Genomic DNA, 27,203 nt, shown 5'->3' with positions numbered 1-27,203 from the left:
GATTAATTGAAGATAAAAATATTAGTCACGCAGGGAGACATGAGTCATATGACAGGACCAGTCCCCAAAACAAAGCAGCGTTCGCTCTCTCTCTCTCTCATATAATCACCACTGACACGCACAGCACAGCAAAACATAACATAACAAAAGAGCACTCGGTGGGTTCGGAGAAAGAAAGGAGAGAGAGAGAGGTGGGAATGGTGAGCCGAAATGGAGGGATAAGCGGGCAATGCTGCCAGCGATAAGGCGTGGCGTATCGATCGGGAGCTGCATATGGGGGGAGGAGCTCTCGTGGATGGAGTTCGTCGTTGGTTCCAACGTTGCTCTTCCATTGCTACTAATAACAACAACAACAACAACAATGATAAGCTCCACAACCATAGCAGCAGCAAACTCAATAATAACGGAGGCCGTGTCTTATTAGCCGAAGACCACTCTCAACCTGAATTATCTTCAACGTCATCATCTGATCATCGTCATCATCATCGACAACAACAACAACAACAGAAGGAGGACGAACCTGGCGAGCTTAAGATCATTGAAGACTTCGATTTCTCTGGATTGAAATTCATCAAAGTCCCCAAGCGGACTACCAGAATTCCAAATATGGATGCTCAAAAGAAGGTTGGTTGGTTGGTTGGTTTTCTCTTACAATTTTCTTTTCAGATCCATTCTTCCTCTCATTAACACTTCACCTCTCTCTCCCTCTGACAATTCTTGAGATTCGCTCGGATTGATTCCTGTCTTTTTCCTCCCTTTCAAGTAGATTACTTTATTGGAAGCGAGAATGGATTCAGTCAAAATCTTTGGACTATGAGCTTGATTTGATTTGTTATGTTTCTTTCTTCTTTGATTACGCGCGGCTTTGATTTTTATCGTTTTTGTTTCTGTTTTTTGTACTCGTAGTTTCGTTGAGAATTTAGTTTGAAGAAAAAAAAAAGATTTAATACTGTTTCTTCATTCATGGATTTTGACTCCATCATTTCAGCTGACGAGGTCCACTTTCATGAGCTCTGTCCTCTTTTTAGATTCCTTCTCTGGATTGTACTTAATCCTCTGTTTTTCCGTCCTTTCTTTTTATTTTTGTTATGGAGAGAATAGGGAGACATAATTTTAATGCCGCTTGTGTTGTTGCGAAATTAAGGATCTGTTCTGGCGGGCAGAGGTTACCTACGCGTACGATTTCTCATACCGCTCTGTGTAAACGGTAATTGTAATTGGGGCTGGTTTATTCCTCTGAGTTTAAATTATCATCAAGGGAACAACAAGGGATCTCTTTGATCATTTACCTTTCGTTAATTATTTGAGGTTTATTCTGTCTCTTATCTGTTTTGGTTCTTCAGCGCGGTTTTCGCATGAAGCTTTTCTATTCTCCATGATTTATTTTCATAATTTGCCTAGTTATTCATCCCATCTGCGTAGCCTTGCAAGTATGTGATTGATTTTCATAATTCTGCTCGTTCGGGTTCTTGATAATGCAGATATCCTGTTTCTTTCCTCCTCCCCTCCTCTTCAATAGTTAATTTGCTTACTTGTAAGTTAATCATTACTAATAATGATTTTGTTTTTACTCAGAGCATGCTTGACACTGAATTCTTCACAGAGTATGGTGAGGCCACTCAATATCAAATACAAGAGGTCATTGGCAAAGGAAGTTATGGTGTTGTTGGTGCTGCAGTTGACACTCACACGGGAGAGAGAGTAGCAATTAAGAAGATCAATGATGTTTTTGAGCATGTTTCTGATGCTACACGTATTCTGAGAGAAATCAAGCTCCTTCGGCTGCTTCGACATCCAGATATCGTAGAAATAAAGCATATAATGCTTCCTCCGTCTAGAAGAGAATTTAAAGATATATATGTTGTTTTTGAATTGATGGAGTCTGATCTTCACCAAGTAATTAAGGCAAATGATGATCTTACACCTGAACATTATCAATTTTTCTTATACCAGCTTCTTCGAGCTCTAAAATATATCCATACAGGTCAACTGTTTCCTTTGATGTTGTGCTATCTCCTTTGGCTTTTACTACCTGATGGTCTTGTTGAATGTTTCCTTTTATCCTGCAGCAAATGTGTTCCATCGAGATTTAAAGCCTAAAAATATCCTTGCTAATGCGGACTGCAAATTGAAGATCTGCGATTTTGGGCTTGCTCGTGTGTCGTTCAATGAAGCCCCATCAGCTATCTTCTGGACTGTATGTAGTTCGGATTATGGACTGACTTCATGAATTTACTTTTAGCTTAACAGACTCTTGAATTTTTATTTTTTTTTAGTCGGACCATTTTTATGTCTCAAATACATGTTATGTAGTTCTAGCATTTTCATGTAGCATTTATAGCTAATAAATGCTGATTATTTATATTGATGTTTTGAAGGATTATGTGGCAACCCGATGGTATCGTGCTCCTGAACTCTGTGGTTCTTTTTTCTCTAAAGTAAGCTGATTGATATTTCTACAGTTTCTGGTCTTTTCTCTTTTTTTTTTTTTTGGTATTTGTCAGTTTCTGATATGTTTTGGTTTAGTAATGAATTAGTAATATCAGCCCTTGTAGTGTGCTGAGGGATCCCTTGGTTGGGAATGGCCACATACCTGCAGTCATTATTATGTTTGAAGTGTTTACACATGAAGATAGCTGTATAGGGGCACAAAGTTGATAAGAAAAATAAATATTATGATTTCAGGTCAAATAAATCTTTGGACGAGAAGGTTGGTTGTAGACTGCCCTCTATGTTTGTCAGCCAAGTGCCTCCCCATATTACTGATAACCTTGGGGCAGCAATAATGTGGTAGTCTTGAAAAATTAAATTATGCAGGTCTAACTAGGTCTCTGTTTATCTTTACCTTTCTTTTCTTCCTAGTAAGAGCATACATCCAGTGTTTCTCTACAAGTAACTGTCTCATTTGTGCCCCTTCCTGAGATGTTTCCAGTACACGTCTACCTTTTTCATTTCCTGGGTTGGAGGCACGTAATTCTTCCTATTACTGCTGTATATTTCCATCTAACAAGGGACTAAAATTACATGAAAATCAACACTACAAATCTCGGTTTTGAGTTCATAGTCAACTCTAATCAGAGAGGAGTTAATGGCATTTTGGGAGAGTGTAGTATGTGGAATGCAGTATGAACCTTTTTAGGCTACCTGTTTCTCTATTTGCTAATGTACGACTTTGGCATAGAGATCATTCTCATGCCATTTTTTGTAATGATTGACTGTGCTACTGTCATGGCTTGATGTGCCCAAAACTCAAATTTAATATTATCTACATTTTTTTTTGGGTAATCAATTAATTTTTCATTTCAAAATTGATTTTGTTTGTATGATTTATTTTGAGTTCTAATAATTATGGATGATTTGGATTGGGTTTCCAGTCATGCAGTTTCTAATACTGTGTGTTTTGCAGTACACTCCTGGAATTGACATTTGGAGCATAGGATGCATATTCGCAGAAATGCTTACGGGGAAACCACTGTTTCCTGGGAAGAATGTGGTGCATCAATTGGATCTCATGACTGATTTACTTGGAACTCCTCCACCTGAATCCATTGCCAGGGTTGGTTCTCTTTTATATTTATTTGTATTTTTCTTTTTGGTTCCAGTAGACATGTGCTGAAAAACATATCAAATTTTCAAGCAGTTAGCTCTGGATATTTAGTTAATTTGTACAATCATTGAAATTAGGTTCTCATAATGTCCTCTTGAATTCTTCTATTTAGCTGCTGTTTCTAGTAAAAAAATCTCTTTATTATTTATTATATATTTATTTTTATTTTATTTTTTGTTCTTGGGCAATGAGTTAATTGGCTTACTATTTTTCCTCGTATCAAAATCTTTGGCTTACAGTATTTGTTTCTTACTTTGTCTGATCTAATTTTTTTTCTTCATTTCTGATCTTTCATTTTATCTGCAGATTCGAAATGAAAAGGCTAGAAGATATTTAAGTAGCATGCGGAAAAAGCCACCAATTCCCTTTTCACAAAAGTTCCCTGGGGCAGATCCATTGGCTCTTCGTTTACTTGAGCGTCTGCTTGCATTTGATCATAAAGATCGCCCCAGTGCTGAAGAGGTAAGATTTAGTAAATTGCACAGTTCATGTGATTAATATTTTTATTGTCTAATCAAATTCCAATTATTTTGTTTCTTGATAGTGCTGTTGCATGTTTCTGCAGGCTTTAGCAGATCCATATTTTCGCGGTTTAGCAAATGTGGATCGTGAGCCATCTACACAACCCATTTCAAAACTTGAATTTGAGTTTGAAAGAAGGAAACTGGCGAAGGATGATGTAAGAGAATTGATCTATCGAGAGGTATGACTATACTTCTTGATTTTTACTTGATTAACAGGACTATAAATTTCCTCTAACATTTACTTATAATGGATTTTCTTTTAAAAGTAAACAGATTTTGGAGTATCATCCCCAGATGCTCCAGGAATACCTTCAAGGTGCAGACCCAACTAGCTTTATGTACCCAAGGTTCGCTGTTCATTTATCCTCTGCTGAACTGAGGTTCCCATTGTTCCATGTCTGCTGACGCCATTTTAGATCATTTCTTTATGCCAGACATTTAAGTTTCTTGGGTAGAAAATACCACTCCAAGTAACAGAAATATGATTCTTTCCTGTTCTTGGTATTGAAATCCCTGCTTTTTCCTGCATCCACATCTGATTTATAGGGACAAAGGCCTCTAAATCCTTATCCCTTATCTGGCTTGTAATTGCTGACCTTTCCAATGCAAAATAGTTGGTTTCTTATTGTAATAGTGAAATATGTTAGTGTGCATTTGAATCCATGTTTGCTATTGTTGGGTGTCAGTGCCACTATGTCCTGTTGATTGATTGAAATCATTTTAGATGGGATGCATGGATCTGTAGAAGCATTGTCTTTGTGTGTAGAAGTGTGTTTATTCATGCTGGTCATAGCCTCATGTTGAATCAGGTAGGGAATGCTTCACGTTTAATGTTGACAAGAATTTATATGGCTGTCCTCTTAGCAAATTAGCTATAAGATTCAGGTCTCATTATTCCATCTACAGAGAAATCAATTAATATTTTTCGTTACATGGAACTGATTGAAGATTATATATATCCTGGGTTATTTTTTTGGGTTATTACAGCAATATTAGATACATCATAGTATGCTGACCCCCACCCCCCAAAAAAAAATAAAAAAATTTGGTATAACAGAAAAACTAGATCGAAGAAAATACATGATCAGCCTGGAATAGCATCCCGCAAAAAGTATAGGCCTGCCTCAAACCTTATGCTTAACTATACTGCTTGAGAATTTGCATGTCCATTGGTACAAAATTTTCATAGAGGTCACCCTGAATTTTGCTCTTAAATTAAATGAACTTGCAAATGAAAGTTCACTGAGCTCTCCAAATGCCTTTATCTTATCATGTCACTCTTCATACACGCGATTATAAATTTAATTTATGAGTTTAAGGCAGTGTGAAAATAGAAATGTAAGAGTAAAACACAAGCATATAAAATGGAAGAAAAATGAGTTCCTTATCATCCTAGAGTGGACAAGGAGAGAAGATACTCACATATAGGAAACAGTATTGGCTTCAGTGATAATCAAACCTTGATGAATATGAAAGAGATGTAATAATAAAGATTAGCAGACAGCCTCAAACAAAAGTTGTCTGAATGTACCTTTGAAAAGAAAGGTTTTTTTAATGTAATAGGGTATAAACAAGCATGCAATCAGGATTTAATCTTTTGAGAAAATTATAGTATGAAACCTCTCATGGGCTTACCCATTTACACCCACTTTAGATAAAAACGAAGAATCTCTGTGGAAGAAACAGTTCAGTGTTCAGTGAGAATTGGTTGACACACATGAAAGAGAACAATAATGCATATCTTAATGATAGCTGGTGCAGAAATATGCTAAACTGTGCATTGGTTCGACCTTACCTAAAAGTGCCATAACTGGGAGTAAGAATTGCTTTCACAGGGTTTCTGAGGAGTTGACTGGAGTCAGTCTTAACTATCTGCATTTCTTCACAAGTAGCTGCTCTCAGACTTGATCCTGTTTCCACGCTGGCAGCCCAAGCTTTTGACCATCACACCAACTGACCACCCCTTCTTTCACACTTTACCTGTGTTTCCAATATGGGTAACAGTTTACCACTTAGGAAGCCATTCCTATATGACCCTAATATCTACAAGGTGGCTGCTCGGATGGGGCCCAAAATTTGTGTGCCGGTGGTGCCCAGGGTCCCCTGTACTCATTTCAAATTTTAACCTAAGTAGAGTTGTCACATGGCAAAATGAAGTTCTGAAAATCCACCAACAAAATGACACTTTTAAAAATGGTTAAAAACAAATGGACAGGTGGAATGGCTAATACATGGGAGATAGATGATTGAATTTGGTCTAAAATTGATTTATGGTTGATTCAGAGTCGAGACCATGCCCTATCTGTCCGACGTTGGAATGACTATGTCATTCTTCCATGTGGCCCATTCAGCTGGATCGCCTTCCTATGTGAACTGTCCAAAGAAACTTTTGCCTACTAATATTCGTCACACTGCTACCAAAACTTTAGATTCTGTCAATGATTATGAATCCAGTTTCCATAGCCTTCAATATAGGGCAATATATATATTGAGATTCCACTTGTCATCACCTCGATGAACCTGAATAACCTAGCTCTGAATTTTTCCTTAAATACTAGATATTGTTCTTAACGAGCCTTTGTTAGTTTGTTTGCTAGTCTTGCTATAGGTGGTTTGGAAGTGAACGATTGCATGTCATTACTTTAGCCAGGATATTGAATGATCTTGTGTACTCTTTACTTGTTAAGGAAATCTGACATGGACATCAGGATTGCTGTTATAGAATGTAGCTTTTGAGGTGGAATTGGAGTAGCTTAATTAATACATTGAGATTTAGAATACAACGTAAGCTCCTTTTCAGTAGATACTTTATGTGCGAATATATCAACTGCACTTTATGTGCGAATATAGCGAATATATCAACTGCCAACCTAATCTGACCTCTCCTTGTTTGACCAGTGGAGTTGATCGATTTAAGCGACAATTTGCCCATCTTGAGGAGCACTATGGTAAAGGTGAAAGAAGCACTCCGCTTCAGAGGCAGCATGCATCCTTGCCTAGGTAGAGTCAGTGAGGAGTTATGTGATCATTACAGTTATACTCCAGTTCTTTTACTTGATCATGTGCTTATCTTCTGCTTTCACTTCTACTCAGAGAGCGGGTCTGCGCCCCCAAGAATGATGCTTCTGACCAAAATAACAATTTTGAAAAACGAACTGCTGCTTCTGTTGCTCGTACACAAAGCCCCCCACGGCAATTTTACGGATCTGAAAATGCAAATAGGGATGCATCTGCTGCACAGAATGGTCCGAGCAGATCTAATTATAGTGCTCGAAGCCTGTTGAAGAGTGCTAGCATCAGTGCCTCCAAGTGTGTTGTTGTAAAAAGCAGAAGAGATTCCGAGGTAAACTGTGTTGCTTTGAGTTTCTCTTGCAATCTGTGTAATTTTGTCTTTCATTCATGAGTTAATATGGACAGCTGGTGGTCGATGTAGCCCAACTTCAAAGCACTACCAAGTTTGAACATTATAACTAGGTTTAGGCACATGAATTGCATGCGGACTATATATTGATTGTCATAAGAAATTCTTATAGATTGCAACATGGCCAATTGCTAAGAAGAGGAAAGCTTGAGTTTTGGTTGCTTGCATGGTGGCCATGTGTGAGGGACTTCTCCATCATGAACGAGTTAAAAGTAATCGAAGTAAACATTTCTGTCATCGAGAAGAGTTTACTGTATTTGCTGGTATTATAAACCAGTAATTAATTGGAGAAAATTATCATAAGCTGATCAATTGCTAAATTTGTTATCTGCAGAACTAGGAGTGTATGGATATGCTTTCATTTGGTGTCCTAATTGTGTTTACTATTCCTACAGAAAGAACCAATTGCCGAGAATGATGAAGCAGTTGATGGATTATCACAAAAGGTAGAAGCTCTCCATGCCTGACTAGGTACTTTTTGTTGGATTAACATTGAGTAGGATGGCTTGCCCACATCTTCCCCGCAGTTTTGTGGACTGATGCCTGCTTCCTCATTTCATATTCAAGAAGTTAACTGCTTTTTGAGTAGATGCTAGCTGTGGGGTGTCGCTAGAGTTTGTATTATCACTGTTATTATTATTGTCATTTCTCACTTAGTTTAAACATAAAGAACCATTGCCATTATTGCAAACTTGAGTTAGTTGTTAATTATATTTGGACTTAGAATCATCGGGGTTCTGTATAGTTTTCCACTATGTATATTGGAAGTGCTTTCACATGAGATGGTAGATTTCTATTTTCTTCCCCATTCTTTTCTGGATGTGAACTCCCAAGACTAGTTTTTCGTCTCATTATATAATTTTTTTAAAGGATAGGCCTCGGGTGCGATGGAAAGGTTGCTTCATATAAAGACTAGTGATAACAGGTTTGAGTTGGGGGGGTTAACGTTGCATACATTATGACCCTTCCTAGACCTTGCAATGGTGGAAGCCTCGTGCACTAAATACGCTTATTATTCTATTCTTCACTTTCCAACATAGCTTAAAAGTACGTAAAAATCGATGAAACTTATTTTTTGTAATATGATCATTTAATTGTGTTTGGGTTTCTACTTCTCTTTTCATGGTTTAAAAGATTGAATCAAATTGGTAGAATTAATAGAAATCAATTCTAATTAATCCTGATTTTTTTGGTAAACAATTAATCTTGACTCCAAGAATATTTTTTATGGAATGGGCCATGAATGCAAAAAGATCTCATTTTTTCATATATATATATATATTTTTTTTCCCTATTTTAGTCACTGAGGCTGTGTTTGGAATTAAGAAAAGAAAAAAAAAAATTCAAAAATTTTTCAGAGTAAAAAGAGGGAAAGACACATAAATCAGTCATTATCTCTTAATTTTTCATCTTATTATATATTTTTTTAAAGGATGGGCCTCGGTGCGGAAAGGTTGCCTTATAAAGACTAGTGATCACAGGTTCGAGTGGGGGAGGGGGGGTTAAAGCTGCATACATTATGACTCCCTAGATCTTGCAATGGTGGAAGCCTTGTGCACTAAATACCCTTATTATTCTATTTTTCACTTTCCAACATAGCTTAAAAGTACGTAAAAATCGATGAAATTGTTTTGGGTTTTTATTTCTCTCTTCATAGTTAAAAAGATTGGGTAGAATTGTTACAAACAATGGAATTCAATTCCGATTAATCCCGACTCCAAGAATCTATATTTTCTTTAATGGCCGTGAATGCAGAAAGATTTAAATTTTTTTCATATCCTCTTCCATTTTAGTCATTAAGGTTATGTTGGGAATTAAGACAAGAAAAAAAAAATCAAAAAATTTGAAAGTTAAAATGAGGGAAAGTAACATAAATCAACTACGGATGTGCTATCTCATATATACATGTATATATATTTGTTTCTCTCATTATGCTCCATTAGGATTAATGGTCACGATTTTAAATGGAATCGAGAAACATCTTTTTTGTGAAAGCAAACATAAAGCTACATACATTATAACTCTCCTTAGACATCGCAGTGACTTAAAAATCAATGAAACTTATCTTTTGTAGTTAGATCAACAAGACTTTTGACCAAAAATCTCATAAAACCCTGGTTGGAGGTATTGGTATCGCCTCTATGGGGGTGATACATACCAGTTTTGCAAATGATTGGTATCGGTATCAACACTGATCCGATATTGTATTGGTCTCTGAGTTGACCGATACCGTGCACTATAAACCATGCCAAAAACCAAAGATAAGAAGAAATCTGTACTTCCTTCACACTCCATCAGTCCATCGTTCTATTCTTAGCCGATTCCAACCAATAACATTCGATTCCAGCCGATTCCAACCAATAACTTTCGATTCCAGCCGATTCCTGTCTGAAACGGAACATGCGGGAGGTAATCTAGGACATTGTTGTTCCCAAAAAAGACCAAAGGTTAAGATGTTGATTATTTAATAGAATTTCATTACCAAATATAGTACAGTAAATTCTAATAAAGTACTTCAACCAAAAAAAAATAAAAATTCTAATAAAGTACTCTACTCATTTGACTGCTCCCTGTGTTATAGAGGCTTAGCTTAGAGCAGTGTTCCTATCCGAACGTCTCTAATTTTGATGTCCGAACAGTGAAGCAGGGGGGAAATGGCTGCAGCAGTTGCAACTCCGACTACCTCCAAGCCGAGTAAGTATCTATCAGTTTGAAGCTCTTCATCTTTACTCGAAATGTAGGGTTTTGAGTTCTTTATTTCGTCTGCTTTAGCTCACTATGGTAGCTGGGTTTGATTTTGTCAAGGGTTTTGCTTGGTGGGTAAAAATGAACAAAGGAACCCATAATGGTATATTCACTGACGCAGTTTTTTTTGTGTGAAGTATATCAGGATTTATCGAGAGAGAACATTATGCAAGTTTTGTTTCTGTGTGTTTAGGTAGTAAAGGAGGGAGTGAATTTCTATCCTTTTTTTTCTTTGGGTTTATTTGGGGGTGTTAATCCCTTTCTCTCGTCTGCATGGTATCTTGTGGAGTTCAGATTACTTTTGCCTTGTTTCTATTTTGATACAGAGAAATCGTCTACTTTTGCTTGCATTATATGTTTAGATTTGAAATAAAAATCAGTAATTTCTTGCTTGCTTGAAGCATTTTGGTTTACCCTGTTGTCATATTTCTTTCTTGTGTTCCCTTTTTTCTCGATCTTACTTTCTTTCCTCTCTCTATCTCGTATCCACCCCCTCTCTTAGTTGTGCGAGTTTCAAAAGCTTTGAGTGCCATAACAAAACTTACTGTACGATGTCTGTACAGTCATTTTGTCCATTTATGACAAAATATAAAGACACAGATCGAGGAAATGTTAGCTGGTCTCTGAATTGGAGGTTCTGATTCTTGAGTCCTTTGCAGTTCGTAAGTGGATTTCTGAGTTTTTTTGTTTAAATTTGAGCAAACTCAAGCTCTGGTTAAAGTTGTCGTGGAGCTGATTTTTCACCATTTCGGCTTGTTAAATTTGGGGAAAAATATGCATCACGATGTATCCAGTTCTGTAGATTTCTGGGTGTTTCGAGTAGTTTGTCTCCCTTGTGACCTTAACAGTTGGACTACAGAATTTTTACAGTCCTTTAATGGGATTGATTGTGAACTCTTTTCTTTTCCTCTGTAAGTAAATCAGAAAATCATTTGTCAACATTGTCGTCTGTAATCCAACTATTAAGTGGCATCGTTACATCATCTACTAAGTACAATCCTGTGAGGTACACAATTGGTGGAGCGATGGCAACCAAGAAGGGAAACAGAGTCAAAAGTATAACTAGACACTAGACAGTAATTAGTGTACCCATATATTACAGACTTACAGTGCCAACTGTAAAGGATACATTTTAACCAGGGGTCTAGGAAGACATAACAGCGCACAAAGAATCCTAGTTTCAGAACTCTGAATTTGGTAAGAACCTAAGGACCACAGATTGGTGTCTAAGTTAGAATCAGAGAGAAAAATTGGGGGTAAATGGGAATTTTCTTTTAAAGTATTAAATAATTTGTTATTTTTAGAGAAAATTGCACTCCCATCCCTTGTACTTTGCTTGAATGGCACACCTCTCCCCTCCCCTCCCCTAAGATTTAAAGATTCTATCATCCGTACCCAGTTTGTGAGAAGAACACTGTTAAGTGATGACCTCAGCCTTAATATGTTCATTTAAACCCTAAACTACCCTTATATAGTGTGATATTTCAAGATTACCCTCCCTAATAATAAGAGAACTAAGTGAAATTTCTTCTCCGGTGATCTGCGATTTTCACCCGGCATCACCTCCTTCCATTCCCATCATAAAAGCCGACATCTTCGATCCTGTTTCACTGTGAGAGCTTTGCATCAAAACCAAGCTCATTTTGAACTGCATCAGCTCCTTCCACCTTTACCCTCAGTACCTTCTCCATCACTCACAGCCAACTTTCCCTTTTATCAGCAACAGTTGTGGCATTATTTCCAACTTCGCAAGCGCTAGAAAAGATGACACATTCTTAGTATATATACAGTTATGCTCGCTCGATGATATGGTTATCAGTCTCACTTATCATCTTTAATTGAACCAAGTAGCAGTTACTGATCTTGAGCCCATGAAACCAACCAGCTTTGGAAAGGAGAAGATTATCCATAAACAACTTGTCTTCCCTTTACACGGCTTATTCCATATAATGAGTTTGGGTCCTCTTCCAAAGGCAGATTCAAATCTGGTAATGCAAAGAAATTATGGCCTTATCACTATCCTCCTTTTGTCTTGTGCAAGAATCAGGAACAGAAGATGGGAATGCCACAGCATCATGTTCATCAGATGCGTCCTGTTTTGGCAAGACCGAAGGAGAGTGATCAACTGAATAAGCCTTTGCCTGGTTGGTTACATCACAATCTCCTTTCTTCAATTTGACATTTGCAGCAGCTTCTTCTTTTGCTGGTTGGAGTTGAAAATCAAGCTGCACAGGGAAATCCTTGTTAGCAATACATTCCAAGATGTTTCATCAGATTTTAATTAATTCTAACTAGTAAAAACAAATAACAAATAACACTTTTCAGATTTGGATTCTTAGACTTCTTGTTGCATTGCCATTCTCCTTTTTGTGAAGGAATCTGTATTTAGTTGATTTATTTTTGGCAGAATAAGCCAAAGAAGGAACATTGGGTAGAATCATAGGGGTGAGAATTGCAGGGGGAGGGAATTAACGGTGAAGATGGAGACATTGTAAGGGAGGGTTTTGACAAGAGATAGAATGGAAATGGAGGTGGACGAGGAGGAGTTGGTAGAGTGAACGTAGACGGTGGAGTCGGAGGGGTTGCGGGTGATGTTGACGGAACCGAGGTCGATATGATGACCTGGTTAGGGTTTCATCCCTTGAAGCCTTAAAGGTATCTAGAGATGAGGGTATTATTGTCTTTTTCATTGCATTTCTAACACCGTCCTCCAATATGGGTACGGTTGATAGAATCTTTAAATCTTAGGGGAGGGAAGTGTAATTTACCCTAATTTTTTTATTTTTTATTTTTCCGTTTTGTTGTTGCATATTTTTGGGGGAAAAAACTCTGTAGGCGGAGTGGGTATGCTTAGCCCAGACATTGATGGGGCAATATGATAATTCTGGCATCAACATTTGATTTGTTTACTTGTTTTGCAAAACTCAAGTTTGTTGATGGAGAGCCCACAGAAGTTCTATTAATGTCTGGGGAAGTATTATGTTTCCATTTTGTATATCACCTTCTCTCAACGTCTTGCACAGTTTATTTTTCGGTTCAAGAGTGTGTGCATTGTCTAGCAGTTCCTTATTGCCATTGTTGATGGTCACGACGTCACGTCTACATACACGAGTACATGTCTTATGGAATTTTTGACAAGGATAGTTAGCCACTGCTTTTTTCAAACTGTTGCCTTGGTGTCACTTAGCTGACTAGGAGTTCCAAGGACATTTGGAGAATTCAAGCTTATTCATTGTGTAATTAAGTAGTTTCCTGGTTTTCCAGGTGTACTTGCATTTAGTTTTAGGCTAGATAACCATCTATTAAAATGGATTGCATAATATGCCTTTTCATTTCTTAGGTCAAAAGTATATGTATTAGATAAATCTGATATATATGCTTTACAGCCTCTCCGTTGCTAACTTGTATTAGGAAAATAGCATAATAAAGTTCAATGAATTTTGGGCATAGTCTTTGATGCAGATCATGGGAGGAATTAGCTTCCTAAAATACAACATAGTGGTGCCCAATATGGATGAGATTTGGTTTTACGATATGGAAGAAATTAGAGATATTCCCTTGAAATCAACACATGGTAGTGCTCAATTGGTGGAGATTAGGAAGCTTATGGTTGCTATATCATTTAGATTCCAAAAAACTAAGAATCTTATCAAATAGTAGGGATATTCTTTCTAATTATATTTTCTAAGTTTGTTGCTGTAAAAAGGAAACCTATCTCACTACATATGTGTTTGGATCCTATTAGTTACTATTTTCTAGTTTCCTTATTGAACAAGGCAAAGAGGGAGGGCCTTGGTGCAACGGTAAGGTTGCTCCATTGTGACCAAGTGGTCACGGGTTTGAGCCTGGAAACAGCCTCTCTACAAAAGCAAGGGTAAAGCTGTGTACATTATGACCCTCCCTAGACCCCGCAGTGGCGGGAGCCTTTGTGCACTGGGTAAGCCATTTTTTTATTTATTTTACAAGGCCGCCCTACTACATGTGTAGGACTGTTCTTGGATGCTTTCTATTTTTTGTTTTTCTTTTCTAGAGGTATTTTTACCCTCTATATATTTTGAGGTCCTTTGAACCTACCCCCAACGATTTAGACAAAAGAAAAGGTGGCTTTTTGCTTGAAATGCATGATGGGCTATGAGATGCAGTTGCAAGGTGAGAGGATTTGCATGGTTGGTGAGATGCTGATTGAGGTGTAGGTGGGATGCGCAAGTCATATCTTTATTGATCCTGTTGTAATTGATCTCCCACTGGTTCTTTCCCTAGTTCAAGTTCGATTTTGCATTAGTCTTCCTCTAGCACCTGGTGTTTTAGGTCACATGCAAAACTTGATGCCATTCAGGGTTTTTTTTGTTATATATGGAATAACTTAATCCATTCAAAGGTGTTGTTTTAAAGGTCATTTGCCTTTGAAATCAATTCCTTTAGAGTCAATCGATGACCTTAAAACCACACACGTGTTATTTTGTACTCTTCTCTCTTTCCTCCAACCAATATATTCTTATTTCCAAATCAATACCTTAGCATGTTAAACCTCTTTAAAGGTTGGATGATATTTTTTTGGAAAAATTTCATGGACACCCCTTGCATTTTGGTCAAATGACATAGATACCCCCAAAACGTTCAATATATCACAGGCACCCCCTTATGTTATGACTTTATTACTACTAAGTCCACTCCATTAGCTCTGTACAGTTAAGTATGGTTAACTCTTTCTTAATGGCGAAAGTATCTTATCAAATGGTGAACTTCCCATAATACCCTTTAGTTTAAAACCCCAAATAAACCACCATTTCATCGTTTTTGATGCTCTGAAGACGGAAGAATGAAGAACCGAATGAACAGGAAATGAAAACCTGCTGGAGGTGGATGAGGAAAGAGTGAGGTTCTCTTCACGGTCAGGTGGATTCCTAATCATATTGTCTTCTTCCTATCCTACTCGCGTAGTTCTAGTTCTTAACTCATATAGACGATACCCTGTTTTAAGAGTTACTTTCCCTATTCTATTGCATATCATAACTCTCTCAAATATGCTTTGATTGAGCAGAAATTTTGTGGGTTAACTTGCGTTTTCATATTTTCTTAGATCATATTCTGAAATTCGAATTTAGTTCGCTAAATTCTCAATCTGTCAACTCTACCATGTTTTCCTTGTAGAAGTTGGACTGCCACTGCCCACTTCAGAATTCTGTAATCTTTTGCAGGCTGTTAGATCTTATCTCTAGGAAAACCCAACCTAGGTTTAAGGAGAATCCGACTAGCCTACATTGAGTTTTCAGTTTCTCCCTTATTTCCTTAAATCTGATATTTTCTGATTCTATTCTAGTTCTTTCCTATTTTGTTTCGTTAGTTCCATAACTACTCTCTGTTGTTCTGGAGATTTGGTGTTGCAAATCAGTCTCTAGTTTCTAGTTGGGACTAGTATTGCATTAAAGGAACTCCATACCTAGAATTCAACTGAAATAGTGCTGTCAACTTTTCCTGGCTCAATCTGAATTCCAGCAGAGGATCTTTCAGCCTAGCGTTGGGTTCTTTTGCAGACATCAATACCATAACTATGTTTGACTTGCCTAGGGCCAATTTCTGTCTTGCGCCATGACCATACTTGATGCCACAAACTGTCAGGTTTTATCTCCATAACCCCTTTCCCATTGAGACTTTGTGGATACATCTCAAATGATCCATTCAGTTGCCAGATGATTCCTGCATTTAATTGAACTTGACTTGATTCTTAACCATTGACTGGGAACTATTTATAGGCCGTTTTGGATGCAATTAGACTTAAGGTTGAACAACTCAGTGTAGCATAGTTTACTAGTGTTTGCATTTGTTGCTGAGAGAGTGAGAATGAGTCTGAAATAGGCACGTCAGTGTTGGTTATTCATTTGGTACAACTTTCTGATTGTTGCTAGTCCTGTAATACTAGCTCACACTAGGATGAGGAAACCATTTGACACTAACGGTATAAGCCCCAAATGGCTCGGGCACAAGATCATAAGGCAAAGTAAGGGTAATCTGATTTACTTTCATTTGGAGAAATGTTAGATTATCTGAAAAAAATCACCCCACTTCCGTGAAGCATCCTTAGTTTTGAGTCACAAGGTTAGGAATAAAAAACAGTCTTATAGCACTTCAGTTTGTTGTACAAACAGATTCAAGGATTCACCCCTTTTGTCACATGTCATGTGTTAAGTAGTGGCCAGTGGGATTTTCTCAGCAAAATTATCAGAGCGGCTCCTGGTTAAGTTTTGCAGACAAGATTTTCTTATAAGAGGTCCAAGTTGAGTATAGAATTAGATAAACTACGTCGCTACTGTAGGTGGATAACTTATAAGGATTTAGCAGCATCAAGGGGTTTTCAACCCAAAATGCATTGCCAAACTACCAAAGAGCTAGTTCCAGTTTGTCTTCAAGCAAAGATAGAAAACAGAATGCAAAGATGGCACAATATGCCTATTTTCTATGCTTCACCTTGATTTACCCTTATCAAATGGAGTTTGTTGGTTGAACCGTGGGTCAGAGAGAGGGAATAAAATAATGGAATGACTTGTATTAATGAGAGAAAGGCCCCTCTATTTATAATAGAGGGGAAGTGTCAAATAATTGAAGCTAGGCGATGTGGGACTAAAACCTACATAGCCGACATAAGCTAATGACACTTAATAACATAAAATTAACCCCAGAAGGACCAGAATAGCCCCACGGTATTCTGGTGTACAATATTCTAACACTCCCCCTCACGCTGGATTATACAAATATGAAAGAAGGAAGATCCAACGTGGACTAAAGAAAAAAACTCTCTCCTTAACAATGCTAACACTCCCCCTCAAGTTGGCGCATACAAGGTACTAATGCCCAACTTGAATAAAACGGGAAAAATAAGTTGTAGCAGAATCCAGCTCCCAAATAGACCTTCAAGAACTTGAAAAAATAGACCTTCAAACTTGGACAAACTTGATCAGCAAAAAAGGCATCTCTCACCATGTCTAATAATGAATCTCTGAATTATAACCTTGAAGATAAGTAACTAGGGTAGCCAGCAAATGAGTTAAGCAGCAGTAAAGATCAAGCAGCGGAAAAAAACAACCCAACTGTAGAACCTCATATAGGCAGGCTATAACCAAACATCTTCAAAACTTTTAACACCAGCCTCCCCCTTACGGCAAACTTAACCCAATAACAAAGTAGATACCCATTGGCAATGGTGAAACCTCTGACCTTCTATGTTTTGCACCAAGTGTCCCTGCATGTTCTGCTCTCTGCAATGGCTGCAGGTATACTGTATATAATCCCCCCCTCACGTGTAGTGCACATGGACATAAGAGAGAGAATTTTAGAGATAGGGCAAAACACAACATTCCAAAATTTTCAATGGCTGCCAAGTGGAACGGAAAAAGAAGAAATGGTAAAGAAGAGAATACCATTAACTTCCAAGGTGGTTATGGGGAATGCCAAAGGTATGTTTTGGGAGGTGGTGAAGGAAAACCAGCAATGGGATAATGAAGTAGAGTAAATGATGCAACATATAAAGTTCCAACCATCTTCCATCGACCAACCAAACACTTTTGATGGAAACCCCTGCAGGGGAGAAACTCCTAACTCCAATATTCAAATCTGAGAGGTATACAGATCTGATTTGAAGTAAGGAAATGCTCCATTCTTCAAGGCTCGATCAATCTTCAAATAAGGAGGAACAATTGTGCGAAAAACTCCAAGGTATAAACTCCCACATGCTAAATAGTACTAACGAAGATATCCGGACAGCAATGGATTGAAGAGCTTCAACATAAACTGGATCAGATCTAAATTAGTAACAATGCTAGGATTCAAGCTCCAGAGTGAGCCGGATATAAATCATAAAAGCTCCACATAACTGAATAGGTTTGTAGGTGCAACCAATAATCGTGGAACACACTGTAGTAATCCCAAATAAGCGGATCTCCAGGGTAGCAGATTTGAGTCTTCCATAACGAAAGAAATTCGATCTCCAATAAGAGGAAACTCAGTCACAATCATAGGGCAGCAGTATTCCACATGAAGGCAGTAGTAACAAATCAACCAGTCATGCTTACAGAAGCCAATCTATAACACCAGCCAGGTAGGTAGTGAAGCTCAAAATAACCAGCAAAATAAGATAAATAACCAGACAAATCCATAGGCAGTTGAAGTAGCCAGCCATAGAGGAATAAGTAAGAGAAATCGGTTGAAATTTGAAGTAACCAAGCCAACAGAATGAGCTGTAATTTTTTACAAAAAAATTGATGTAAGATGCTGAATAATGGGCTGAATACTCCTCTGATGTTTATAAAACTCTCCTAAAAAAATCAGCAATAGTGGACGGCCATAACCCTGAGATCGATTATAGCCAAGGTTTTGTAAAAAACCCTGAAAGTGAATATCGATTGTAGTGAAGGGGCTTCAACAAAAGTGAGGATGACTTGTCAAAGGTGCTGGCTTATTGTAACACATGCTGACCACAACTGCTGAAATGGATCTCCAGTTCGAATGACCAATCTCCTTGGTAATTGAGACTGGATCTTCATGTGGGAGAAATACCAAAAAATCGCCGAAAAGGAGGGCAGCAGCTATCTTGTGCAGTAGACCTTCTTCAAGCCATAAATAGTTGAAGTAGAATGTCCTTCTTGATGGTAGAAACATCAATAAAAAACTCCAATAGCAGCAAACAACCCTAACCCTAAAATCGATATGGGTCAGGGTTTTAAAAAAAAACCCTAAAAAGAAGGATCGATTGGGGTTAGGGGTCTTCAAACACTTGGAAAGATGCAAATACTGAGGTCGAGTGGTCTCTGTAGGTGGAGTAATCATCCCTCAAAAAAAGGCAGCAAGAATTCAAACTTGTAACCCTAATGTCGATTTGAGTTAGGGTTTTAACAGGGAACCATAAAAGGCAGGATGAGAAATTTTTGCTGTAGGGATAGATCCAGCCATCAGATTGTGTTCAAACTGAGGTCGATTAGGGCTTGGATTAGTTGGGAATTATCCCTGAAATATTGGTTGCATCTGACAAGGGAAACCCCAAAATCGATTGGAGTTAGGGTTTTGAAAAACCCTGACAAGGTGAAATCGATTTGGGGATTTAGGCTAGAAAACAAATAATAAAAGATGGAGATAAAGAAAAAGGGAAGTTAGGTTTAGGAATAGGGTAGAATATGGCTGGAAAAAGGCTGCATAGGGTGTTCCTAAATTAGAGGATCAGGTTCATAGAGATTTGATCTCAAAGAAGGGAAACTCCAAATCGCAGATGAGGCTCCAACAGGTTTTTTTTAATAAAAACGATAGAAGAGAAGGGGGGTAGCAACTAAATCATCGACATTATGTTTACCTCATTAGTGCTGCCCCTTTTGTTGGGCTGAAAAGAAGAAGAATAGGAGCAGGAGAAAACCGAGAAAAGTGAGAAGGGAGAAATAGGGTTTTTTCTCTCTCTAACCTAGATTAGACCAGCTTTGATACCATGTTGGTTGAACCGTGGGTCAGAGAGAGGGAATAAAATAGTGGAATGGCTTGTATTAATGAGAGAAAGGCTCCTCTATTTATAATAGAGGGGAAGTTACAAATAATTGAAGCTAGGCGATGTGGGACTAAAACCCACATAGCCGACATAAGCTAATGACACTTAATAACATAAAATTAACCCCAGAAGGACCAGAATACCGCGGGGGTATTCTGGTGTACAATATTCTAACAGAGTTGCTACAGGTAATGGTCACCGAAGATGGAGTTTCCGCAGGTGATGGTTGCCTTCCTCTAAGTAGTTGCAGATCTCCAACGGGTTGAGGAGGGAAGAAGATGTTTTGAGAGGCTTTTATTTATATTAGTAAGGGGGTTACGATGGACATTTCAAATTTTAAGCTAACGATGCTTAACATCAGGGGTAAGGATGATATATTGAAAGTTTTTGGGTTGTCTGTGCCATTCGACCAAAATGGGTGTCCATGAAATTTTCCCTCTTTTTTTTTTTATTACATGATTTTTAACCGATAGTTTGCTTGGTATCATTTGTTGCCTGCTAAACCTTATTTTGAAGTTTGAATGTTTTGGAGCTTCATTAATTGTTGGGCTTGTAAGCTATTGCAGCAATGTGCCTTGGACAATGGCTTTCTTCATCAAATATGTTGTATTTCAAGTTTGGTTTGGAAAATTGAACTATTGATGTGAATACATATTGCATGTATATGTAGAAAATCGAACTATTGATGTGAATACTAGTTTGCCCCAATTTTTTATATAAGATTGCAGAATTCATGATCCTTTGAATGCATTATGCTATTAAAAGTTATAAAGAAATGTCTGCTGTAATTGTTTGGGTGGCACCAACTCATATATCTATTATTTATTTGTCTTGTGTAGGTGTGCCAGAACATGTATCGCATAAAAACCGCTTGCAAGAATATACCCAAAGATCAGCCATACCCCTGCCAATATATCAAACCATCAATGAAGGATCACCACATGCTCCAATGTTTAGATCTACTGTCTTGGTTGATGGTGCTGCATATGTATCAGTGAAGACGTTTTCACAACGCAAAGAAGCAGAGCAGGCTGTGGCCAAACATGCCCTTGAGCGTATATTGGAAAAGATAAAGAATGAAGGATGCCCACTAATTGTTGAGGTGTGCTCAGTATGTGTATTTGTTTTAGCCGAAATTAGATATGAATGCCTGATTTGCAGTAGTAGTCTAGTAAAAGTTCATTCTTTTGGCAATTTGATTGTGTTAGTGATATTTGGACACCATTTTCCTGTGACTCAGTTGAGTTAGTATTAGTTTGGTATTGGCGAGTTGGGTTAGAGTATTTGGGGTAGGGGGGTTGAATGCCAAAAATTTGTCTAGCAATGTTTGCTTGACCTGCTTTTTTATGGTTCATTTAACCCATTCAGGATATTTTTAGGGACAGTACAGGTGTGGGTATTTGCTTTATTATGACATTGCAATGGCATGTCCTTTAATTGGAAAATGAAAAATTATAATTCATGCTTGATTGATACGTCAAATATATTTCGGAAGGTTAGGTAAACTGTGAACCAAATGTCTTGTTTCATGATCCAAATTTTTAAGAAGCAAGAAGAAGATGATCATTTAATAGAGGCAGAGTTCTCAACTCTCAAGGCAAGAGGCATATGTAAGGCACCATAGCCCCCTGGCACTTGAGGAGCAAGGCAAGGTGCATCCTGAAAAAAGTCCTCGATTTGTAAAGAATATATAAGAAATATTGAACTACTACAAGATAATGTATGATAGCATAAATCACAAACATAGTTTTAGATAGTTTTTTTTTTCTTCTTTATGGACATGTAGTTTTAGATAGTTTGTGATAATTAACGTAGTCTAATAGTAACGCCAAATAACTTCACTAAATTACCAGTAATCAGCAACAAGTACATCATATGTTGAAGTTAAAAAGTCTAAGTAGTGAAAACTAAATGTGAACCGGGAAATCCTGTTGGAATTTAAGCTCAAACAGGATCACAGGTGGGTTAGGAACTATAGGACAGAAACAGAGAAAAGTAGATTAGGCTTTCGATTGGTTAATTTAGCAAGTAGATTAGGCTTGGAAAGTTTGATCAAAATCTGATGGCTGGATTGGGAGATCTAGAACAATCCTTCTGCAAGTAGGAAAACTTGAAATAAGAACAGAACTGAAATTTTGACTATGGTATTTAGAGATTCAAAACAGAAACTTATCAGGGAATATTAAACAAATTGAAGTTAGAATAAGTGATCAGCAAGAACTCTTAAAGTTGGGAGCAAGAACAGCTCTGCTGTAGGAAGTTAAGTAGAGTGGATCTGACTCGATTTGGTTGAAAGATAGGATAGATAAAGAGAAATAGAAAGATAAAACAGGTTAGGTTCCACCTAAACCCCGGGCTATGAATCCACCAAAGCCTGCGAAGAGAATCCACTCTTCCACTAAGGAATCCACTTGAGTCTTCACTTGGAATCCACCAAGTGCACCCAGAATCCACCATGTAATACCACTAAATCCACAGAGATTCAGAAACTGAATATTTTTATTTCTTCAAATCGAGGGGAGCTGGGGAGGGCCTATGGCCAGTATGTATATTTATAGCTTTTCCTAGAAACTTGTGATTGGAAGTTGGACCTGAAAGCCTTTTCAAAAAGTGTTGCCTATATATATGAATGGTGAAACCAAGCTCCTCAGTTTTCACTATGTTATGCTGCAAGTTGGTGTATTTGATTCAGATAGATGTTTATGCAGTGGTATTATGTAAAATATCTTGCAATAGTATCATTCAAGGATCACATTTGCATGCCAAGTAGTTGGGATAAGGCTTGTTGAGTTGATTATTGAGGACTTCCCGTTGCTCTTTCTGATCGCCAAAAAACAATTGCAGTTGAATCCGTGTTCGAATCTTTTATACAATGTGGTAAAATTTACTCTTGTTTAAAATTTGTTTTGCGTACTACAATTTCAAATAATTAAACTGGGAGGGGTAGTATCAATATAAGATTTATGGTATTGTCAATGGTTAATTATGCGAGTGATCTTTTTTTACCCTTCTGATGTATGATGCTAATACATTCTTATGCTTTCTTTGTTTGCCTTGTTAGTGATAAAAAAATAGATTTTGTTTTGTTTTACTAGTTCTGTGTTGGACATTGTGCAGATGCCTAAGCTTTGTTTACTTGTTTGCAGGATACAATATTTTGCAAGTCTATTCTTAACGAGTATGCTGTTAAGATGAGCCTTGAGAAGCCCTCATATAAGACTACGCAATCAGAAGGACTGCTTCCATTGTTTTTCTCTTCCTTGTCTTTCAATGGTAAACTTTATACTGGTAGTGCAGGCAAAAATAAGAAAGAGGCTGAACAGCTGGCTGCTCGCACTGTTATTCAGTCAATTCTGGGTACCTTTTCTATTGGTCAGATGCATATAGTACCTTTTGATGAAAGCATATCTCTCTCTCACACACACACACACCCACACCCATACTCACACAAAAGCGTATTCATTTATAATTGTATCTACACCCTATCAACAAGGTGCTAATTTTGTTTGTCTTTTTCAGTTGAATCTAACTCCGGAACGTGCCTTTCTGAGATCATCAAATCTAAAGGAAAACTTTATGCTGCAATGCATAAGATCAAGGATTCTGGTGCGTCTATGAGTCAGCAAAGAGAAGTTGGAGTCCCCCTAGGAACTAATATTTTGCCTGCATATTCAGGAACATGTCAAAGACAACTGGATATTGTCCCAGTTATACTGTCACATGTCCATGAACTCAAAAAACCTAAACAGGAACCTTTTAGTGAAGCTAGTACCAGTTTTACTGGAGCATTTGAACCTGTTCCTCATGTCCATCAGCCACTTCCAAACCAAGTACGAAATGAAGTTCCATTGGCACAGCCTTCTGCTGTTAATGTTAGAGGCAGTTCCCAGGGCACAGTTGTAGTTCAAAATGAGGTTCCATTGGCACAGCCTTCTGCTGTTAATGTTAGAGGCAGTTCCCAGGGCACAGTTGTAGTTCAAAATGAGGTTCCATTGGCACAGCCTTCTGCTGTTAATGTTAGAGGCAGTTCCCAGGGTATAGTTGTTCAAAGTGAAGTTCCATTGACACAGCCTTCTGCTGTTGGAGGTAGTTCCGAGGGCACTGTTGTCACTGCAGTTGGTGTGAAACGTTCTCGCAAAAAGAACAGGAGGAGCGGAAAGAAGAGATTCCGAAATGACGAGTATGTTGTCAATTTCTTGTTTTTTGTTTCTGTAGCATAATGTTCTCTTATTCCACCCCACCCCCCCCCCCCCAAAAAAAATAAATAAATAAAAAGAGAAGATATTGTGCTCTTCTTTGCCACGCTGTGTAATCATGATTATTTTCACACACAAATCTTGTTCTAGCATGTTCTCCCATGACACAGGTTTGTGGTGGGAATTGAGCAAACATGTCCATTAAAGTATTCTCATACCCCTTACCCCAAACATGCACATATATTTGAGTTTTTCCATACATCTAGGCTGAATTTTGTCATAACTTTCCTTTAGCCATTGATGGGATACATAAAATATTCTCTTAACACACACGCACACAGAATATTCTGATTGGCCTGTTCTTAGATCGCTTGATATGCATTAAAAACAATATAAATAGCAAAATCCTGAAGCTCTTGTAAATATGGAATGTCTTCTATGGTCCTATTAGCTGAAATTGAGGAAGAATGCTAAGAGATTGTGGCTAAATTTGCCAATGCCCGTTATGCATAGAACAATTGACATTGGTATGCCTTGTGAATGTTCTAAAGTTATCTGGGATCATCGTGTAGCTCATGTTAAGATTTAGACTGGAACCTGTCTAAATTGGCTACTTGGCTCCTAGGCCTTCTTTTCTACCCATAGTTGCATATACTTAAGGATTAAATTAGGCAGTATGGTGGGCAGATTGGGTGGTTATATACGATTTGGCCAATAATGTTAGTATGTTACGTTATATTTATGGTTTTGTAATCTGGAATGATATATTTGCAGAACATGTAGTAATCCTATAGGCTGTAAGCTTCCTCACTATATAAAGGTTCTGTACAACCATACCCTTTTTTCCCCTTCCGTATCCAATAACAATGCCCCTCTAGTTCAAAGAATAGAAACATGTATTTCTAGCTCTTAATTGATGGACTGATTAACAAAAATAGGGAAGGTGATCAAGGTGTTAGCATTTCAGATGCTTTCTTGGAAAGGACCCATGAAGCTCTTATAATACAGGTCTGGATGTCGTAAGCACTTAATTTGTCATGAAAGAGGTTCTATTTTCTTGTACACTTGCATAAATGTCACCCAGTTGGAAAGAACAATAAGTAAGCAGATATGAGGTAGAAGAATTAGAAAATATTTACTATCCTCTTTTCTTTCTGGTTAAGTTTATCTTGGGGATGTATGATAGATGTATATTGTATTCTACTTTCTCTTTAGTGATCTACTAAAAGGTTTTAATCACATTGAATCCCCAAATCATAGAGTAACTATTTCTTCTGAAAAATGCAGGTCCCAGTTTGCTATGCACGCTATAAATCAGACTGCCTCATGTTCTGTAGCCCAATGAGCAGGGTTGGCAGTTGCTCACTCATTTTCTGTTCCTTACTGTAAGAAAATGCTTGCAAGCTTGATGGCTTCAGACTCAGTTCGTAGTTATGTTGTGGGAAAGTCTGACGGGACCTGGCAGATTTTGCATTGCTTGTTGATGCAATAGAAATACACCTGATGGTTTTGTGTTCAAGGAACTTCATATTCTCTGTTATCGTGGTGGATGAATAGTAATTAGTTTTTCTTTTTTGATGGATCAAGTAGTTTATTACCACCAATGGAATGAAAATCAGCTGATGATTTCCAATTAAGAACTGAAAATCAGTTGATCAAACTTCCCAAAGTGTTATTAGAAGATATGATCTTTTTATTGCCTTATTTTGTTTTGCTAGTTCATCTTTTCAATCTTCTGCTGTTTCACAACAGTTCAGCCTTACCAGTGTGGACATGGCGAGGCAGCCACTTATTTGGTGGCACTTTTCACCCTACCTGGTTGGTTCTTGGGAGATTTTTTCTGTGTAGATGTTTGTGTGCCTGACTGCTTTTGCTTTGCTTGTTGATGCAATTGAAATACACTTGATGGTTCTATGTTCAAAGAACTTCATATTATTTGTTTTCGTGGTGGATGAAATAGAAATTAGGTTTTTTTTTTTTTTTGTTTGCTGTTGCTGTTTGACAACAGTTCAGGCGTTCAGCTTTACTAGTATGGACATGGCGAGGTAGGTACTTCCTTGGGGGCATTTTTCATCCATCTGGTTGGGGGTTCTTTGGAGACCTTGTATCTATGCACAAGGTTACCCTACTTCACCCTATCTATAGGCACTTCCTTGTATCATATTTAACACCCACCCCTTGTCCCCCCAAAGGGTGGTGAAACAGAAGAGTATCTCATGACCTTCTTGGAGTCCTAGGACCCCTGCTACCTAAAAGGCTGGTCTGACTTCTAGTAAAGCATGACATGAATGCAGGGGTTTAAGCTGATAAAATAGATGTCTCAAATTCTGTGGCAGGTGAGTTGGACATAATTCTGGGTGAACCATCAAAAACACTTGGCTGGAAGCAGTGGTACGCCAAAGAAGTTTGGAGGCACCACCTAGCGTAGCTGGTAAAGGCAGTGGCTTCTTGTAGCCACACCTTGAGATCGGATTTCGCCTTCACCTTGGAAGGTTACGGTAGGGGGAAAGCTGTAAGCAACTCTCCCCTAAACACCACCTCGCACTTTTCTTTTACAATATTGATTGGCCGATATCACGATATGTATCAGTGCTGATGATATCAATGCGGAACCGAATCCTAAATCCCTGCTCCACCATCTTGTATGTAATTTCTATTGGGGAAATCGACACAGTGAAAACACTAAAAGTAGTTTTTGTGTTCCAAATAATGTCCTCCGTGATTTAGTTTGTCTTGCTTGCTATTCTGGAAGAGATCCCACATTGACATCCTTTCCTAGCCATACTCTGCAACCATTTTTGTTGATTAGAGATCCATGACAAGAGGAAAACTCCTGGAGCTGAAAAACCAATTCTTTAGCAAGTCTTCTGGAATTTTGAAGCCATTTGTTGGTCTTCTAGGTTAAGTAATGGGTGAGCCTTGACACAACAGTTAAGTTGTGCTATTGTCAGGTTGCGGGTTCAAAACGTGGAAACAACTTCTCCACCAAGCGGGGGTTAAGGCTGCATACATTTTGCCTCAGCCAGACCCTGCAATAGCAGGAGCCTCATGTACTGAGACGCTCTTTTTTTTGGTCTTCTAGGATAGAAGCCATTTGTTGCTGTCTTGCTACCATATTTCATAAATTTCAGTTCACAATATTGCAGATCCCCATGGACACAGACATTGATCTTCCATTAAATTGTAT

The 27,203-nt window shown here is 37.9% G+C and overlaps 2 protein-coding genes across 2 annotated transcripts; both read left to right on the top strand.

The window, feature by feature from the left end:
- Nucleotides 1-144: 144 nt before the first annotated feature.
- Nucleotides 145-8,360, top strand: LOC122646067 (mitogen-activated protein kinase 9-like). Its single transcript, XM_043839539.1, has 11 exons — nucleotides 145-624; nucleotides 1,576-1,984; nucleotides 2,070-2,197; nucleotides 2,379-2,438; nucleotides 3,407-3,556; nucleotides 3,914-4,069; nucleotides 4,173-4,310; nucleotides 4,405-4,478; nucleotides 7,030-7,131; nucleotides 7,225-7,474; nucleotides 7,948-8,360. Exons 1-11 carry the CDS (start codon nucleotides 274-276, stop codon nucleotides 8,017-8,019), a joined length of 1,890 nt encoding a protein of 629 aa, XP_043695474.1. The 5' UTR covers nucleotides 145-273; the 3' UTR covers nucleotides 8,020-8,360.
- Nucleotides 8,361-10,171: 1,811 nt separating this feature from the next.
- On the top strand, nucleotides 10,172-25,598 carry LOC122646250 (double-stranded RNA-binding protein 4-like). The gene is made up of 5 exons (XM_043839759.1): nucleotides 10,172-10,246; nucleotides 20,660-20,922; nucleotides 22,967-23,177; nucleotides 23,340-24,000; nucleotides 25,304-25,598. The coding sequence occupies exons 1-5, from the start codon at nucleotides 10,207-10,209 to the stop codon at nucleotides 25,359-25,361; spliced, it is 1,233 nt and encodes a 410-aa protein (XP_043695694.1). The 5' UTR covers nucleotides 10,172-10,206; the 3' UTR covers nucleotides 25,362-25,598.
- The last annotated feature ends 1,605 nt before the right edge of the window (nucleotides 25,599-27,203 follow it).

Source organism: Telopea speciosissima, chromosome 11, assembly GCF_018873765.1.
Source record: "Telopea speciosissima isolate NSW1024214 ecotype Mountain lineage chromosome 11, Tspe_v1, whole genome shotgun sequence".
In the NCBI taxonomy this organism is placed as follows: Eukaryota; Viridiplantae; Streptophyta; class Magnoliopsida; order Proteales; family Proteaceae; genus Telopea; species Telopea speciosissima.
The sequence above is the reverse complement of the archived record's forward strand: the minus strand, read 5'-3'. Positions and strand labels throughout refer to the sequence as shown.

Bases quoted from the DNA above. Each gene is read 5' to 3' on its own strand.
- LOC122646067 (XM_043839539.1), top strand. From the start codon at position 274: ATGGGGGGAGGAGCTCTCGTGGATGGAGTTCGTCGTTGGTTCCAACGT. The intron at 4,070-4,172 runs GTAAGATTTAGT...ATGTTTCTGCAG, and splicing joins ATCGCCCCAGTGCTGAAGAG to GCTTTAGCAGATCCATATTT. The intron at 4,311-4,404 runs GTATGACTATAC...AAAAGTAAACAG, and splicing joins GAGAATTGATCTATCGAGAG to ATTTTGGAGTATCATCCCCA.
- LOC122646250 (XM_043839759.1), top strand. From the start codon at position 10,207: ATGGCTGCAGCAGTTGCAACTCCGACTACCTCCAAGCCGA. The intron at 10,247-20,659 runs GTAAGTATCTAT...TGTCTTGTGTAG, and splicing joins TCCGACTACCTCCAAGCCGA to GTGTGCCAGAACATGTATCG. The intron at 20,923-22,966 runs GTGTGCTCAGTA...ACTTGTTTGCAG, and splicing joins GATGCCCACTAATTGTTGAG to GATACAATATTTTGCAAGTC.